The 16,149-nt window shown below is 45.9% G+C and overlaps 1 protein-coding gene across 2 annotated transcripts in view; it reads left to right on the forward strand.

Annotated features, from left to right (window-relative positions):
• Positions 1-2,464: 2,464 nt before the first annotated feature.
• DENND1B (DENN domain containing 1B) overlaps positions 2,465-16,149 on the forward strand; it is a 1,047,500-nt gene continuing 1,033,815 nt past the window's right edge. The window contains exon 1 of one of the 2 annotated variants that reach the window (XM_069232125.1): positions 2,465-2,713. In XM_069232125.1, the coding sequence (XP_069088226.1) occupies positions 2,691-2,713 (23 nt within the window). In that variant the 5' untranslated portion in view covers positions 2,465-2,690. The remainder of the gene's footprint in view (positions 2,714-16,149) is intronic. The other variant, XM_069232124.1, reaches the window with a different exon arrangement.

Genomic DNA, 16,149 nt, shown 5'->3' on the forward strand with positions numbered 1-16,149 from the left:
AGGATATGCATGCAGGGGAAGGCCTGGAAGCTTATTAAAGCATTGGAAAGTCCCCCAATTGGGTCCCCTGATGATGGGCAATGGGAGCGAATTGTGACAAATGCATAGAGAATTTGTGCTAAAGGAGATAATGCCCCAGTGACTTCTTGGTGCTAGGAAAGTGGGACACAAGTGGTGGTTACACCTGAAGAACTTAAGCTCTGGAAGAGGTCATGCATTAGGCCAAAGGCTGCAAGCCCTGGCTGGAAGGTGTCTATATCTACATTTTATCACTCCTGTGTCTTGGAGAGGGCTCTTTGCTTTGTTTGGGTGGTGAGCTTGTGATTGGACTTGAGGTGAGCTTGTGGTTGGATTCGACCAGTTAAGAGTCACCAGATCCCAACAGCAAGATACAACTACAGCCTCTTCTCAATGGGCCAAAGTTCATCAGCAGAGAGAAAGAGAGCAAAAGAGTTGGGAGTTCAACACTGATCACAGACATGAGGATATCAGTGCTAAAATCAGACACCTCATAAATAACTTCTGGTGCTGCCCGCATGCACACCACACAAGGACCACAATAACGTTGGCTTGGCCTTGGCAGAGTCATCACAATCCCATTTGATGGACCCTGCAAGGGCACATATCACTGGAGTGGCGATGCCTTGTCCCCCAGAGCACACAAGCCCGACCTGCTAACAAAGACAACCAAGGACAGAAAGGTAGTGTGGGAGGATAAGATGCCCTGGGGTTGGAAAACCTCACATTGGGGCTGGTTTAATTATTTCTCTAAATGGGCTCAGCAGGGCCCATAGGAAATGCCCACAAAATACCCACAAATGTCAACGCCTCATCGGGGTTCATAAGTGCTATAGAAATACAATATGCCCCACTGATTCCCCCAGGAGGGAAAATGTCTGACTTGAATCGTACTACCACTCAATACCTGACCTAGTGGAGCTGTGTAGGCTGTGCCCCCCCCTCCCCTAATTGCAGCAATTGAGTGGTAGTCCCTATAGCAATGTACATAGCATTTAAGAGGTTTGACAGGGGTCTACTTTAATCCTACACTTGAAATATACTGCAATTGTCCCATCCTTTCAAATTAAGATAGCAGAAAATGCAAAATAATGTTGTTATTTTGATTAGTGATCACTCTCTCACATTTCCCCATAAATATCTTGTGAAAAAGGTCGTGACATCCTTTACAATATCTAGATGTTTACAGAGAGCGTTTTAGCTTTTTAAGATAAAAGAAGCATAGAGTCAGTGCGATCCCAGTGGTATTGCCTGCTGCCCTGCTCCATGCCAATAAAATCTTGTTTTTTTGGAGGAAAGGCCTATGCTTTAAATGCACTGCTGCATGTGACACAATGCTCCATACCCATTCTGTAACATCAAATCAACAGTACGTTAATCCTTATTTGAAGATTTTCAAGAAAAAACATAGTACTGTGATGTGGGAACCTTTAACTCGTTACAAATTATCTGTTAGCTTTCCGGGTGTAAAGGGAATATAAAAATGTGGATATTTTGTGGCAGTAGTGTCATTGACCATCGCTCCGACCAGTCGTTCGCGTGTGCACGAGATGTGTGCAAATCAGACGTAGAACTGGGTTTTTCTTTGTTTTACTAGTGTGTTTCTACAGTCAGAGAATATATAGCCCTGTCATACTTCCCAGGTCCATGTGTAATGTGGTGCTCCAGTCCAAAGCTTATTATTTGAATGATGTGACTTGTAGTCGTGTTTATTCCATTATACAACAAGACTACAAGACCCAGAATTCAAAGAAAAAATGCTTGGTTTGAAGGAGCACATTGCACATGGACCCGGGAAAGTTGGCGCTATGTATAGAACAGATCAATCAATTATGTTTGTAAGAGGTATCCTGCGAAGTGGCAGTCAGGCAAACAGGAGAACTAACCTATTAAACGTTTGATAAATAGTTTTGTCTGATCTGCGCTCTCTCTCGAGCACATTGTCTGGAATACACTGAAAGCACACTCACAGATCCCTTTTCAGGTCTCTCAGTTGCCCAGGTTCATGCAAACCTAAACTTGTTTCCTCTTTGCGTTCTTGTATTTATCATCCATATACACTCGGAAAAACAGGGCTGTAAATACCAGAATTCAAAGAAAAAGAACCGTGGCCCTAGTGAGCTACCCAGGGACGCAACTGAGAAGCTCGTGATCTGCGCGTTCTAACTGTCACATTTCTGACAATCCAACAAAGACACTCGCAGACACACACTTATACAAAGCCTCTCTGGTCACATTCTGAACACTATAAGTAACATGCTCCTGCCCAGATACACTACAGGCAGAGGCTCACTTTCTCTAACGGTCACACGTCTGACACTCTTCGCAGACAGCCCCCGGGCCCGAGGTTCCCCCGTCTCACTCCCACGTCCGTCCTGCTGCTGTGCTGGGCCAGGCCCAGGTGTAGCAGCCCGGGAGTGACGTCACGCGCCGCTCAGGCAGCGGCACTTCCGGGTTCGAGGAAGGTGGAGGAGGAACAGAGACTGGCGCGGGGTGCGAGCCGGGGCAGCAGCTGTAGCGGGAGCCTCTCGGCGGTCGCCTCTCCCTCACCCCGCTCGTCAGCTGGGTACACCGGGCAGTCTGACGGGCATGGCGGGGCGCCGGCTTAACTGAGAGGCTTTCGGCGTCGGCTGCATGGGCTTCTCCATCTGCCCGGTCTGAGGCGCGATGTGATGACCATGGACTGCCGGATCAAGTGAGTGACCAGCAGAGGACTGCATGTAAATTGAGGGGCACGACATTGATCTGTGCCAATAGGAGATAGAGGGTTAAGGGCATATGACGTGAAAGACCTCTGGGCATTGGAGGGCAGAGGAAAAATGTTCTCAGGACATGAGGGAGGACACGGAGTGCCACAGAGGGGGCTGAATGGAGGCAGAGTTGCTTGCAAAGAGTTTTGGCATGAAAGAGCAGATAATTGAGGACTTGGTAGGGTACAAGAATATGGTATCATAGGACATAGAGGCATAGGGCAGAAAGTAAAAGGACTCAAGATAGGGGAGACCAGCAGTCCATCAGGTGACAAAACATGGCAGGGCAGAGTGTCGAGAGATGCATTGTTACAAAGAACTTTAACATAAGAGGTCATACTGTCATGGACACTGGTATTCCAAGACATGGGAGGGGATCCCGCTGCCCACGACTGTCCACACTCTTGTGCTAAAGCCCTATACACAGAGTATCATGGCCTGTGGATTATTGGAGAGCGCAGGGCAGAAAGTCACTGGACCCCATTGCTCAGAAGCGCAAGGAGCTAAAGGATCCAACAGCAAAGGCAGACAGAGTTATGGGATTTCGTGGTGCATCCGAGGCTAATAGTTCAGATATCCTGTGGCATGGCAGTAGAGAGACAAGGAATCCCATTGCAAGGTAGGACTGAGAGCCTAAGGGCACCGGTCTAGAGTATAGGATAGTTAGTGCCTGGATCCCTTACTTTAGGGTGCAAAGCCAGCCACAGAATCCATTGGCATACATGCCCAGAGAATTCTGATTTCACTAGACAGGGGAGGGCATCGGGAAGAGAGCAAAGAAATCAAATGGCACCGGAGAGCCAAAGGGTTCCACGGTAGAGGCTAAGATGTCGAATCCATTGTAATAGAGGGCACAGAGAGCCACAGTATCCCATAACCACGTTTTGTGAGATCATTAGGCATGAGAGGACAAAGAGCGACTAACTAAAGGATCCCACATCAAGGGGGCAGATGGCAAATAGCATGTAGACCCCATGGTGTTGAAGGACTCCAGGCCAAAGAGAACCAGTTCTAGAGTGCAAGGAAGTAGTCCAGAGATCTTGTGGAATGGGAAGGCATTGAGATTGGGGATCTTGTTGTAGAACTCAGGGAAGTTAGCCCCTGGATCCTGAGGTAGGGTCACACATCACATACAGTCACAACATCTATGGTTCGAGGTGGTACAAAGAAGAAATGTATGGATCCCATAGCATACTTGGTCAGAGAACAAAGGAACTTTAGCATGGGTAAGAACTGGAATGAGGGCTAGGAATCCCAGTGCATAGGCAAGAACAAGGTAGAGAGCAGTGAAATCCTAGGGAATAGAAAGACAAATTTGGAGGTGAGATCCCATGAGATAGGAGGGCACCAAGCTAAAAGTAACCATGGTAGTACACTTAGTTGATAACATGGCATTGAAGGGTACCACACAAAGAACTGAGAGTTCCATTGGTATACCACAGTGCAGTTAGCTGAGGGATTCATGGTCAGCAAGAAGCAGCGCAGAGAAGTTGTTAATGGATCTCAGGGTTTGTAAGGGTTTAGGTCATAATAACTTCACAGTATAGGATGGCAAAATACAGAGACCATATGAATACCACTCATTCAAAGTTTACACAGCAGAGAGTCATAGGGTGGCAGAGGTAGACACAGTACAGAGTGAAGAGGGATCTAAGACCATGAGTGTTGATAATGGAGTAATGCATGAGCAGTACACAGCACAGAGAGTCAATATACATATACACACATTTGTGGGCTTGTTAGAGAAAGCCTTTAATGACAGAGCTTTTGAGGGCGCGAATCAGAGTGCAATAGGGTTTCATTACTGATGGATTCCTTTCCATAGTGGACCACATATCGGCTAGATTTGTGTCCTTTGTCACGTGAAGGCCCACAGCAGAGGACCAAATTTGGAAAAGGTTCAGGAAAGCAGACACCCGATGGATTCATATCTGGAAGTGCAAAGTACAGATATCAAAGGGATCACAAACTGTGAGGAAGTACAGGGCAGAAGGGCATAGATTCAAGAGACCCCTTGACTTTCTGGATCCACACCGGGCTGACCTATATATCTGCCTGCATGTCTAGGGCACAGGGTATTTACTTGTGCCTCCAGATCCTTTGCTCTGATATTGCATGATTCAGGCATTGGTGATTTTCAGATCTAAGGACATCTTGGGCATTCAAGACTCTGAGAACCAAGAGCTCGATGCCAGTGAAAAGTGCAGTGACTTAGAGGATGTATAAACGTGGAAGATCCAGAGATCTGTGGAGCCCAAAGCCAGTATACGTGTACAGGACATTCTGAGAGTGTCCTGGGATATGCTATCCAAAGAAGACTGTACCGCAGAAATGTGGGGGAAAAAACAGGAATCATGGAAGTGTAGTTCCAGAGGGTTGAGGGAAACCTGCAAATGAGAAATCCAAGTGGCCTTATCATGAGTAAATCCACAGCAACACTGTGAGCATTGTTATGGGAAAACACAGAAATGTGTCACAATGAAATCCACCAGCACCTTTGCAGGAACCACTTCTTTTAGTGGTATGGGGATTTCAGAAAGCCCTTGATCTTAGATGATCCAGAGAGATACGAGGCTCTTGGGCAAAGAAGATGAATGGGACAGCAGGAAGCTCTTTCATTGAGAAATGTAGGGAGCACTGAAGTAAAAAGTGAATCCCGAAATGTATTGCTTCAAGAAAAAAAATATGAGCCATGGAATAATGAATCTGAGATTTATGGCAAGAGTAAATAAAGAAACCTTTTGGCATTGGAACATACAAGGAGAGCTGGGTGTTGACCTAGGCTGGCTTCCGTAGGGAAATTTTATGTGCACTGATATGATGAGGTGCAGTGTCCCGGCAATCATATGGCACAGTTAGATCCAGCAAGGTTTTTGGGGGCAATTAAGAAATCTCCTGTGTCAAAAAATCTAGAGCATCTTAGAATGGTAGCATCAAACGTTTGGGTGCATATATGGTAGCATCAGGTGCCTTAGACTGTCCTGTATTGAATACACCAAGAAAAATAATCTGACAGGGTAACATCAATAGAGCTTTGGAAACTGATGAGGGTCCTAACGTGGTAACATGATGTGAGTAAAAGGGTCCTAGTATAATATCCGGGTAGTGTGGGGCTCTGAATCAGTGACTTGAGAAGAAGACGTTGACCTTGATATGGTAAGTTCTTGGGAACATGAGGGCATGAACTTAACATGTATGTGTATAGCCCAAACCTTCGTGGGAAGTGCTGTACTTTCAAGTAGGAATTCATCTTTTAATTACATATCACAGTTTGAGGCACAGGGAAGTTAGGTGATTTGCTTAGAATGCTTTGATTTTCTGTCAGAAGCAGAGGCCAGGATTAGTAACCTTGGTTCAAAGTTTAGCAGCTAAGCCACTAAAAATACCCCTGTAGTTGAAGTGTTCTGCTGCTTGAGTCCAATCCAGGCATGTTTGGTGGTGCCAGGAAGATAGTAAAAGTAAACAGTGCTCAGTGGCACAAAATGCAGTGCTCCTAAATATCTGGAAGAACAAGAGAATTGAACTAGATCTCCCCCTGTCGAACAAGGCAAGTTGATAAGTGGATCAACATCTAGCGAGCCAACATCATGCTTCTCTTTCATGAAGTCAAATAGGGTTGAGTTTCTGTTACCATGTCAAACATTTGGGTGATTAACAACATTTAGTCCCCCACTCCCTAACATAAAGTGAAAGACAATGTATTAAATACGCAGTTATTTTTGGCAGAGATGACCTGTTCCTTTTTGTGACTGTTCCACACCCTTAGCTCATAGGTTGTCTTGTGTTTTGCCTTCCTACCATATACTCCTTATTATTGCCTCTGTAAATGGCTTCCATGGGACAATCAACAGCTTTCTCAGTTAAAACTCTCAATGTGTAAGTTGTTCTAGACCTCAGTTAGGATATGCACAACTACTCTATTTATTCCAGAGGTACTTCAGTTTCTCAGTTACAGAATATGGTAACTTGTGGGGAGTGCTGTGCTGAAAAGATCAAGGAAAAGCTATGGGATTCTAGCAGTTCAGAGAGTCTTTGGAATATGTGGGTAATAGTTCTACAGAAAACACATAGGCTTCGTTACATTTATGGTGTGTGTCAAAGGGGGGGGGGGGGGGCCAGGCACCCCAAAAGATATGTACGGTGCTGCATTCGGATCAGTGCTCACTGACATTCGGATCAGTGCTCACTGGAACTTGATAATCTGTGAGTCACCTGTGCTGTGGACGAGTCAGGAGACTATGGCCTATGAAGTATGTTTCCAATAGTCCACACCACTGTACGGTTGTGCTGTGTTGAATAGAACGATAGTGGCAGCAGGGCCTTTATCTTTAGGAGCAGCATATTCAGTTCATGTACCAGCCAGGTCATCAGTAGTGGCAATACAGGTAGCAGGGGAGGGGCAAAAATGATATATTATGTAACATCAGAGGGCTGAAAGGGCCAGTCGACATACCGCTGTCAGGGGTAACAATGGCAGTTTATGTGCCAGTTAAGTCTTCAGGTGAAACATCAGGAACAAACTTTTGGCATTCTGCCGAGACAGTCCATCATTCCTCTCTTATTAATCCCCCCCTCCCACCCCCCAGAATTACGTAGACCCCCCTGTAACTTTAATTTGGGGTGCAATTAGTTAAACAGGAGGGCAGATTCCATGCCACTTGTATTTAGGGTGATAACCAGGAAACCAATACCAGTGTGTAGGATATGTGCCTGGCATTGCCTTTAGTGGTCAAACCACATGAGATAACGAGGTTTAGCTTTTCATGGTGCACTGAACACTTTATACCCCTGGGGTGACTTTCCACAGATGTTACTTGAACTCACACCTCTACCTTTCGATATATGATATTATGACATGAGTTTTTGTAAGGCCACGTTGCTGAGGCTTCAAAGTGTATAACTGTTCCCTGAGGCACAACTGGGCTAAAAAACTGCAATCTTCTTAAATAACTAGGTTTTCAGTGGCCCGCTGAAGCTAACAAAAGGAATAGCAGAGCAGGTCACGAGTGGCCAGCTTGTTCCACAAGGCAGTCCTCTTGGGCCTTAAAGGAGTGGTCAGCCAGCCAAAGTACTGCATCACATCACAGAAATAGTCATGGCATAGTTACTTAAAGAGCGAATTGATCTATCTAGACAGAATGAGACATTGTTTCCATAACAGTATCAACGTTCAACATTATAGACCCCTTTTTCCACAACAAACTGTCTTAATCAAGTATAATATTTGATAATTTGAGGGAAACATTTCCAATTGCAGTTTAGCCCACGCATTCGCATAATAATATAACAGGGCCCTTGTATGTCGTTTTCTGTGTGTAACAAACTGTAAGTCAAGCTCCTTAAGTGATGGGACAATGCTGTAGTTCTCACAGCCTGTGGTCTGCATACGCTTGGGGCTCCCCGACCCCCATTCAGTGGGTCCTAACAACCATGTGACCTATCACTGTTATTTTCAGTCCCTAATCATAAAACTTTTTGAGGTAATGATAGTACAAAGATGGTTTCTACTGTAGGGAGGTCCTAGACCATTGTGTAGTTGCTTTCATGTTTGCTCATGCAGTTGCAGAGGAAAGCGGTTGTGCTGGATTTATATTGTGTGTGCTGGTTTGTGTATTTTTGTATATTGTTGTTAAGGTATAAATAGCTTGAGAGTCCCTAGCATACGCTTGTGATCACGCTAAGTCCACAGGCCGCAAACCAAAGGAATTCTGTTCAGACAGGCAAAAACGTACTTTGTACATCTTTTGTGTGTTGAAGTTTTCATTTGATCATAGTAAAGTTACACGCAAATACTAACGGTGTAAATTAATTATTGAGGGCCCATTTACGCTGATGACGTCCCAATTGTAATTTAATTAATAAAACGCGGCCTACAAAACAGCCAAGGCAGTGTGAGGTGTAAATGGATGGGCAAACTTCAAAACACATTGTATACAGAACAATATTTTACGCCAAGTTTGAAATCGAGCACAAAACTGTCTTGGTAGGGTACAAATGTTGAGTTTTCAGTTTAGTCAAGTATAGATTTCTTTGCATCTGGCTGTGCGCCAGGAATGAGCCTTTGGTATTTGGTTTGACATCAGACATCAAGGCACAATGATGCCTGATAATAACCCTCTGGTCGTCTTTTCTTGAGCCATTTATTTACTATCTGTTAATCACTGTTTATGGTTGGAGTACATTGTAACTGCTGACTGTCTGGCTGTGAGCACGGCGAGTTGTTTTTTTAAAACTTGTGTTTATTTGTATCAGAACCCAGTGCAGCGGGAATGAAGTAGGGAGTATGTTGTTGCTTTTTGCTTGTTTTTTCACACCTGGAGTCATGTAAATTGTGCTCTTTTTCTCACGAGCTCCTCGCTCACGTGAGAGGAGTTGTGTGGGGGGAAAATCCTAAATTCGGTCGGGTTGGTCGGCTGTTTGCAAAGGAAAATTGGGCCGCCTGGAAACCCGAGTGCCACATGGCTTGATTCCAGTTCTTTTATTTTTAAACTAGACGTCGTATGCTGCTGGTGCGGTAAACACCGTATATTTGCTTTAGCTCTACTGCTCACACTGGGCAACAACCTCCATGCCTTATGAGAGTCTGACAGCCTCGGCTACACTTTCCTTTCAAAAGCCAGGAGTCTCTCAAGGTTTCTCATGTGACGTGAAACCACCTGGCTGCTTTGAGACAGTCTCTCTGTTCGATTTCTTTATTGCACGATATATATAATATATATATATATATATATATATATATATATATATATATATCTATGCATGCTTTAATCAGTGGCCTAGTCATGGGCTCTAGTGCAAGGAAGGAAATGCCCCTCCCCGCTGCAGTTTGAACAGTGAAATACAGCAATAATAGGGGTTCAGTGGCCCCCTGAGGCTTCTGGGCCCTGGTGGCCCTGCACTTGGTGCATCAGTGGAACCTACGCCCCTGGTTCAACCAAAATGACGCTGTTGATGGTGATGAGAGAAACTGCTCGTTCACTGCAAACATAAAAGCATGTGCACGTCAGGCCTGAGTTTATTTGGCTTTATGCTAAGCTACTTTGTAGCGGTCCTGGGAGGGCTGGTGTAGTGTGGCACATCGGTGAGAAACTACCCAGCATTACTCCTCAAACCCCCGCCTCCCTCCCCGGCGAACCTCCATAGACTATCTATTCGGACGTGCCTGCTGATCCCACGGTCGCTTCCCGCGTTCCCACGTCTCTGACACCTGCTTGTGGAATGTGAACATTCGGGTCTGTCAGCGGCCCTGTGGTACCTGCGTTAAAAAACACACACAAAACTCATGGCTGTGTGGTGGATTCAGCGGACGCCGCCCATTGCCAACCGCTGCGTTTGCATTTCAATCTCTGTGTTTTTTTATCCAAAAACGCAAAAAACACCTTTCACTAGTTATCCAGCGCAAACCAGGAGTTTCTACTGCTACCATCACGTGTAACAGGTTTAAGTATCTTTGTCACTCTGAGAGTGATAGTGTGAACAATTTATCACCTTGCAATAATATAGAAGTTCGTATTTGCGGGCTCAGTGTTCTCATATATTTGGATAAAAATGAGTACACTGTCGCGTGGTGCATTTGTTGTTCCACAATCTATATGAAGCACTCAATAGATTAAGTGGGAGAATATGGCTGGTTAAAACAAACACAAGTAAATTGTGCATACATTTTTTTTAAACGTAATTTTATTCTTTTGCACCTTTTCAATAATAAGTGTAACAATCACATCACTTCCCAACCATCCATTCAGTTCCTTTCTTCATTATGATTTCTACGACAACAAGCAATAGGGGGATGTTGAATGTACCCCATAACTCACTGCGAAAGTGTGGTAGTAATAGCTTTGACAATATAGGATAACACAGGGGGTTACAGTCTCTGGGGTACATGAATATTAGCTAATCTCCTCAGCACAGTTCAGAGCAAACTGTGTCTCAATCAGGTACAAAAATATAAAACAATTAAAACACATCAAAACCAGTTGAGTCCTGCTGGAGGGCTGCCCAAGGAAGTAGTGGTTGTTGCATAATGGAGGGGTAAATGGGTGTGGTAACTGAAATTACTGAGATAGCAGTCGGTGGGTGAATGTGGAATAATTGGTTTAAGAATAATAGTATTATGGAGGGTGGTTAGGGATCAGCTCGACCCACCAGGGAATCCCGATTTGTTCTCACTATCCTCCCTTCTCTCCGGGGAAGGGCGGTCGGAGGTTTTGGAGTATCCTACCTATGCTGTCAGGTTAGAGGAAATCCTGCATTATGGTGTGCCAGGCTTGAGCGTACCCTGCTACTGTAACGCCAAGTTGCGCCTCTCTTTGGAGTCTGCTCATTTTGTTACTTCAATATCCCACCTTAGTAGATTAGGGCCCTGGGGTGTTTCTAGGCAGCTGTTTGGCAACGAGGCAATATAGAGCCAAGGAATCTAGATGTGGTAACTTTTGTTTTGAGCCTGCGAAGAAGCCCAATAGGTAACAGGGTGGTGTTTTTAATTTGTGGCGGTCTGTGGCTCTTTTGATGCACTGGGCAACAGTTTCCCAATACTGAGAAGGGGCTGGGAATATCCAAACTATGTGGTACAAGCCTGCATCCACCACATTGCACCTGGGACAAGTCACCTATGCAGCGGGAAACATAAGGTTTAGGTGTAATGCAAGTGAGGACGAGCGAGGGGTGTGCTCCAATATTGAGCCACAGTCTTTGTCTGAAATAGGCATTTCCGTGTCTGCCACTCAGCAATCTCATAAGTCCCCCAAATTTCCCTTGACTTGTTGCAGGAGTGCCCTATAGAGTAGGGTAACAGCCTTGAGTTTACTGGTCATGGCACATACAATCTGGAGGGCTTCCTATAACAGAGGCTTATTCAACCCCTCATAGCAATGGGCTTAGATCGTAGCCCAGATTACCCTGTAAATTAGAAAATGGTGAGTAGAATCGACTAGATCGTGAGCGAATAGTTATCAAATCTCAAGCCCGGTCCCCTCCCACTCCCTCAATATGTCCCCCCTGCCCCAAGTCACCTCTAGGCTGGAGAACAGTTAAAGCTGGCAGCAGGAGGTCCTGGGCATAGGGGCATAACATGTGTTTTTGGAACCAGGCATATTTGAGGCAATTGATAAGGATATTGGGCATTATAACTTGTGACTTGCTGGATGGTTGAAGTATCAACCATAACCATTCGATACACCTGGTGGCGCTTACACTCTCCTCCCCCATGGGGCCCCCAACAAGCCTCCCTCCACCTTGTCACCCATACAATTTGTGAGGCCAAGTCATATAATTTGTAGTCTGTGACTGCAAGACTGCCTTCCACCGTTGAAAGGCAGAGTTTAGAAATTCTGCACAGCTGCATGCCCCAGAGCAGTGTCAATAATAATAAGTTATCTATTTCCCGAAGTATACCACAGGATATCCTGACGTGGAGTGTCGCGAAGGAGTACAATAGCATTGGTAACATTATCATCTTGGCCAAAGCACCTGCTCCCATTACTGATGGGGGAAGAGTATGCCAAAAGGCCACAGTCTGATCCAAGGAGGCCACTGACGCCCATATTTTCCCCTCTAGTAGTTGAGTTTCCGATCTGTAAATCTGTACTCCCAGGTAACGAAAGGTGTGTTTTTCCCATTGTAATTCCTCTCCTAGTTCTGGTGGTCGTACTTCATTTTTGGGCTCGCGCATCGGATATACATGTGTTTTATTCTAGCTTACCCTCAGGCCCGAGACAGCTCTGAGCTTGGTGAGCGGTTCAACTGCACCTCTCACATCTGGCCTCTTCCCCCCCAAAGGTACAGCTGAGAGTCATCTGCATACTATGAAATATATAGTGTTGTATTATTGATTGGTCCCCGATGTGATTGCCCTGCCTGAGCGTGAGTACAAGAGGCTCAGCTGCCATAGCAAAAAGCACCTTAGGCATGGGGCTCAGCTGCCTAATACCTCTATCAATGCCTTAAGCATCAGAGATGAACCCCCCATTTTCACATAGGCAACTGGGCCAGCATGGAGAAGTTTAGTCCGCTTAAGGTAACCCCTGCCTAATCCCATGATAGCCATGATGGTGTATAAGTGATCCCATCCGAGAGAATCAGAAGCTTTCTTCACAACCACTGCCATCAGCAGAGCCCATGGACAGCCTATGGGAGAAGAGTGTAAGACATTTATTGGTTGTCTTCTATTAGTATTAGGGGCCATACTACGATTATGGAAACCGCAGACTGATCCGGGTGTATGTGGCCTTGGATGTGAGTTAATAATCTGCTAACCAGGATTTTACTAAGTGTTCTATAATCTACATTCAGGATCGAGAATGGTCTGTAAGGGGATAACTGGTCCCTATCTTCAGTACCAATAGGGCTTCCTGCGTGGAAGCGGGGAGCGTTACCTGGTCACAGGTTGTACTATAGGTCTTATGCAAACTGAGAGCCAGGATGCCTCTATACTGTGAATAAAACTTGGTGGGAGGGCCATCAGTTCCCGGCACCTTACCCAGAGCCAGGGACTTAATTACTCCACGTACCTCCTGCCCCATGTATATATGCGTTTAGTAAGTACCTATTTATAGTTTGAGGAATCCTGGCCAAAGGGGTCACATAAGTGTAAGCACAGTAATCTCCGAATTTATTTTTGATTTCAGTCTGAGTGTGAACCTGAGGTGTCAACAATGGACAGTATTTGTTTGCAGTCACGGGAAGGGCTAGCAAGCAGACAAACAGCCATGCTGCGCTCTTTCAACTGTTGCGTACAAATCCCTGTTAAGGCAGCAATACTGTGGCCTCTAGTGACCACTTAAAATGCCTCTCACTACATTTGTTTTGAAGAGGTGGTCCCCTTACTCTCAGAGAAATCATCTTGGATCATAGATGCCAGGGAATCCTGTAATATCGTGTCTTCCTGTACATCCGCGTTTAACTTCCAGGATTGGATCAGCAATCTAGAGGTCTCCAAGCAGAGCACCATTAGGAATAGGTTATGGTCTAATGAGTTTTGACTAGCTACTCCGTGGGTAGCTTCTATCACTCAACAAGCCCTTGCATAGTATTACATCCAATAGTGCAAAGAAGTCATGCTTTCCTGAATAATGGGAATATTCCCTGTGCTGGGTGTTGTGTACTCACCAGACATCCACTAGTCTCCACTGCTGCTTCCAGTCCCAGAAGGTCCTGGCCACCCATGTTTCGGTGAGGTCTGCAAAGGGGGGGGGGGGGGGCTGGGGGGTGGCGGTGATCTGTCAAGGGTGGTGTCGGTGCTACAGTTAAAATCTTCCCCGGACCAACAATGGGTAATTCAGCAATGTGGAAAAGTTCAGTGATAGGAATTTAACAAAGGTTGGTTGGTCTGTATTTTGGGGCATAAATGTTCATTAATGCTACATCCTTCTCTTCTAATTTACCCCAAAGTTCAATAAATCGCCCAGGGGCAACTATGTCAAATTGTGGCCTGAAGGGTACTGCCGGTATTATCCAAATAAGTACTGCGAGGGCAAAGGCATAGTAACAAGTAAAACCTTTGGTAAGGTGTTTTTTCTGCAACAAAGCAATTTGTACCTGAAGGCACCTAAGATAGGCCTTGACTTTGTACCTCTTAATGGAGGAATTCAGACCCTGTACATTCCAGGTAAGAAACCTAATTCAAGAACAATCTCTATCCATCAAACAACCAACATTCCGCTCTCCGCAGCCAACACCCCAGCAGTGGACCTAAATAATAACTAATGAGCATGCAAATAATCCCCAACTGTACCCACCCAGGACAAGTATACCTTAGCTAATTGTCCAAACAGTCCAGCTCACTGTATGACTAGGAGCCTTTGCAGACGCTGCCCTTCGCCACTCCACTGTGACACCACTCGAGTGGGTGGAGGGTGGGGTATTAGTAACACATAGCAACATAAAATTTGCAGCCCCAGACCCGGGCAGAACAGTAACATATTGAGGTCAGTATATGTGGAGGTAAGATAAACGATAAAGGACAACAACTTGTAATGAAAAAAGTTAGCAAGCATTCAAAGAAACAAATCCTTAACAGTCAAAGGATTTCACCAGCAGTACTTTGTTTAACTTTGGGTAAATGGAGACTAGCTCCTGATCTAGTGCCACTGTCGGCAACCAAGTGTGTTTCATTGTCATTACTGAGGGGGGTCCCCAGAGGTATCTTCAGAAAGTGGAAGTTACACCGCTGCTTCTACAGCTCCCTTTTTGCTTTCCTGTGCCTGCTGTTGTGTGGGGCTCACTGTGGTGCGCCTTGAATGGTGAGACTCTCTGGACCCACAAAACCCTGCAGTTGGGGGAAGGGGGGGGGGGGGAGGGAAGGGTGTCCAGGCACCTGCAATACCCAGAGTCAAACGTGTCCAGCCATTGCCACACCTCCTGTGGTGTATTAAAGAAGGTGGTTCCGTTCCTATGGGGCTGGGATCTCCCCATCATCGCCAATGAAGGGAGGTTAGATCAGACAGGTACTAGTTCTCCACAGTTGTAATATACAGTACACTAGGCACCTATTATCTCTTAGTCTTTGTCTCCACAGGGGGGCTAAGCCCAGCCCCTTGCCCCGGTATCAAATAGGACATGTGAGATGTGTCTTCAGAGAGTGCCCTACATCAGGAACCCAAATGATGCTGGAGGCAGCCTCAGTGAGCGCATACAAACCCAGACCCACTTGCTAGGCTGAACTGTCTCTTCCCCACATGCTTGTGCAGCAAGCAGAAATGCCTTGCAGGTACTTACAGATGATCCATATGTCGCAGGGGGTGGGGGGATGAGCAGCAGTCAGTCCTGCTAATTATAGCAGCCCTCCTGGATACCACCTCTCTCTATATCAGTGGGAGTGCTGCAGGGTACGTAGGCTCTCACGCACTGGAACAGGGCTTGGGTGGACTTCTACACCAACAGGGCTTGCATGGCACCCTTCGGTAATTAAAAGTGGACATCTGGGCCTCGGGCACCTGGGATCGCCCACCCTGCAGGGGCGACAGCACCTTGGTCCCCGCAGCCCTAATGTAAGGCCCAAGCAGGAATCGCTTCAACAGCCATCATGGCGCTGCTCCCAGTAGTCTGGTGTAAATAGTCACTCGCTGCAGCATGAGTGGGTTCCAATGATGCCACTCCAGACAGAGCATCAGCCCTCATTTTCAGGCCAATGCTGACCCCAGACTTTACTTTCTCCATCACTCAGTGGGCCCCACCGGGCAGCTCTGTCAGCACCTCTACTCCCAGCCTGGGCAGCCCCCTCCAGACCCCAAAACAGCTTCAAGTTAGGGTAAGCAGGAAAGACTGTCCTAAAACTGACTGCAATGATTTAAAGGATCCATCCAATGAATGATGTCATAATAGATCCAACATGCTGGCAGGCATAACTAAAGAAACTAATATACCCGGCGTCTCTTGTTGGTGA

The sequence above is a fragment of the Pleurodeles waltl genome, chromosome 4_2 (assembly GCF_031143425.1).
Source record: "Pleurodeles waltl isolate 20211129_DDA chromosome 4_2, aPleWal1.hap1.20221129, whole genome shotgun sequence".
Taxonomy (NCBI): Eukaryota; Metazoa; Chordata; class Amphibia; order Caudata; family Salamandridae; genus Pleurodeles; species Pleurodeles waltl.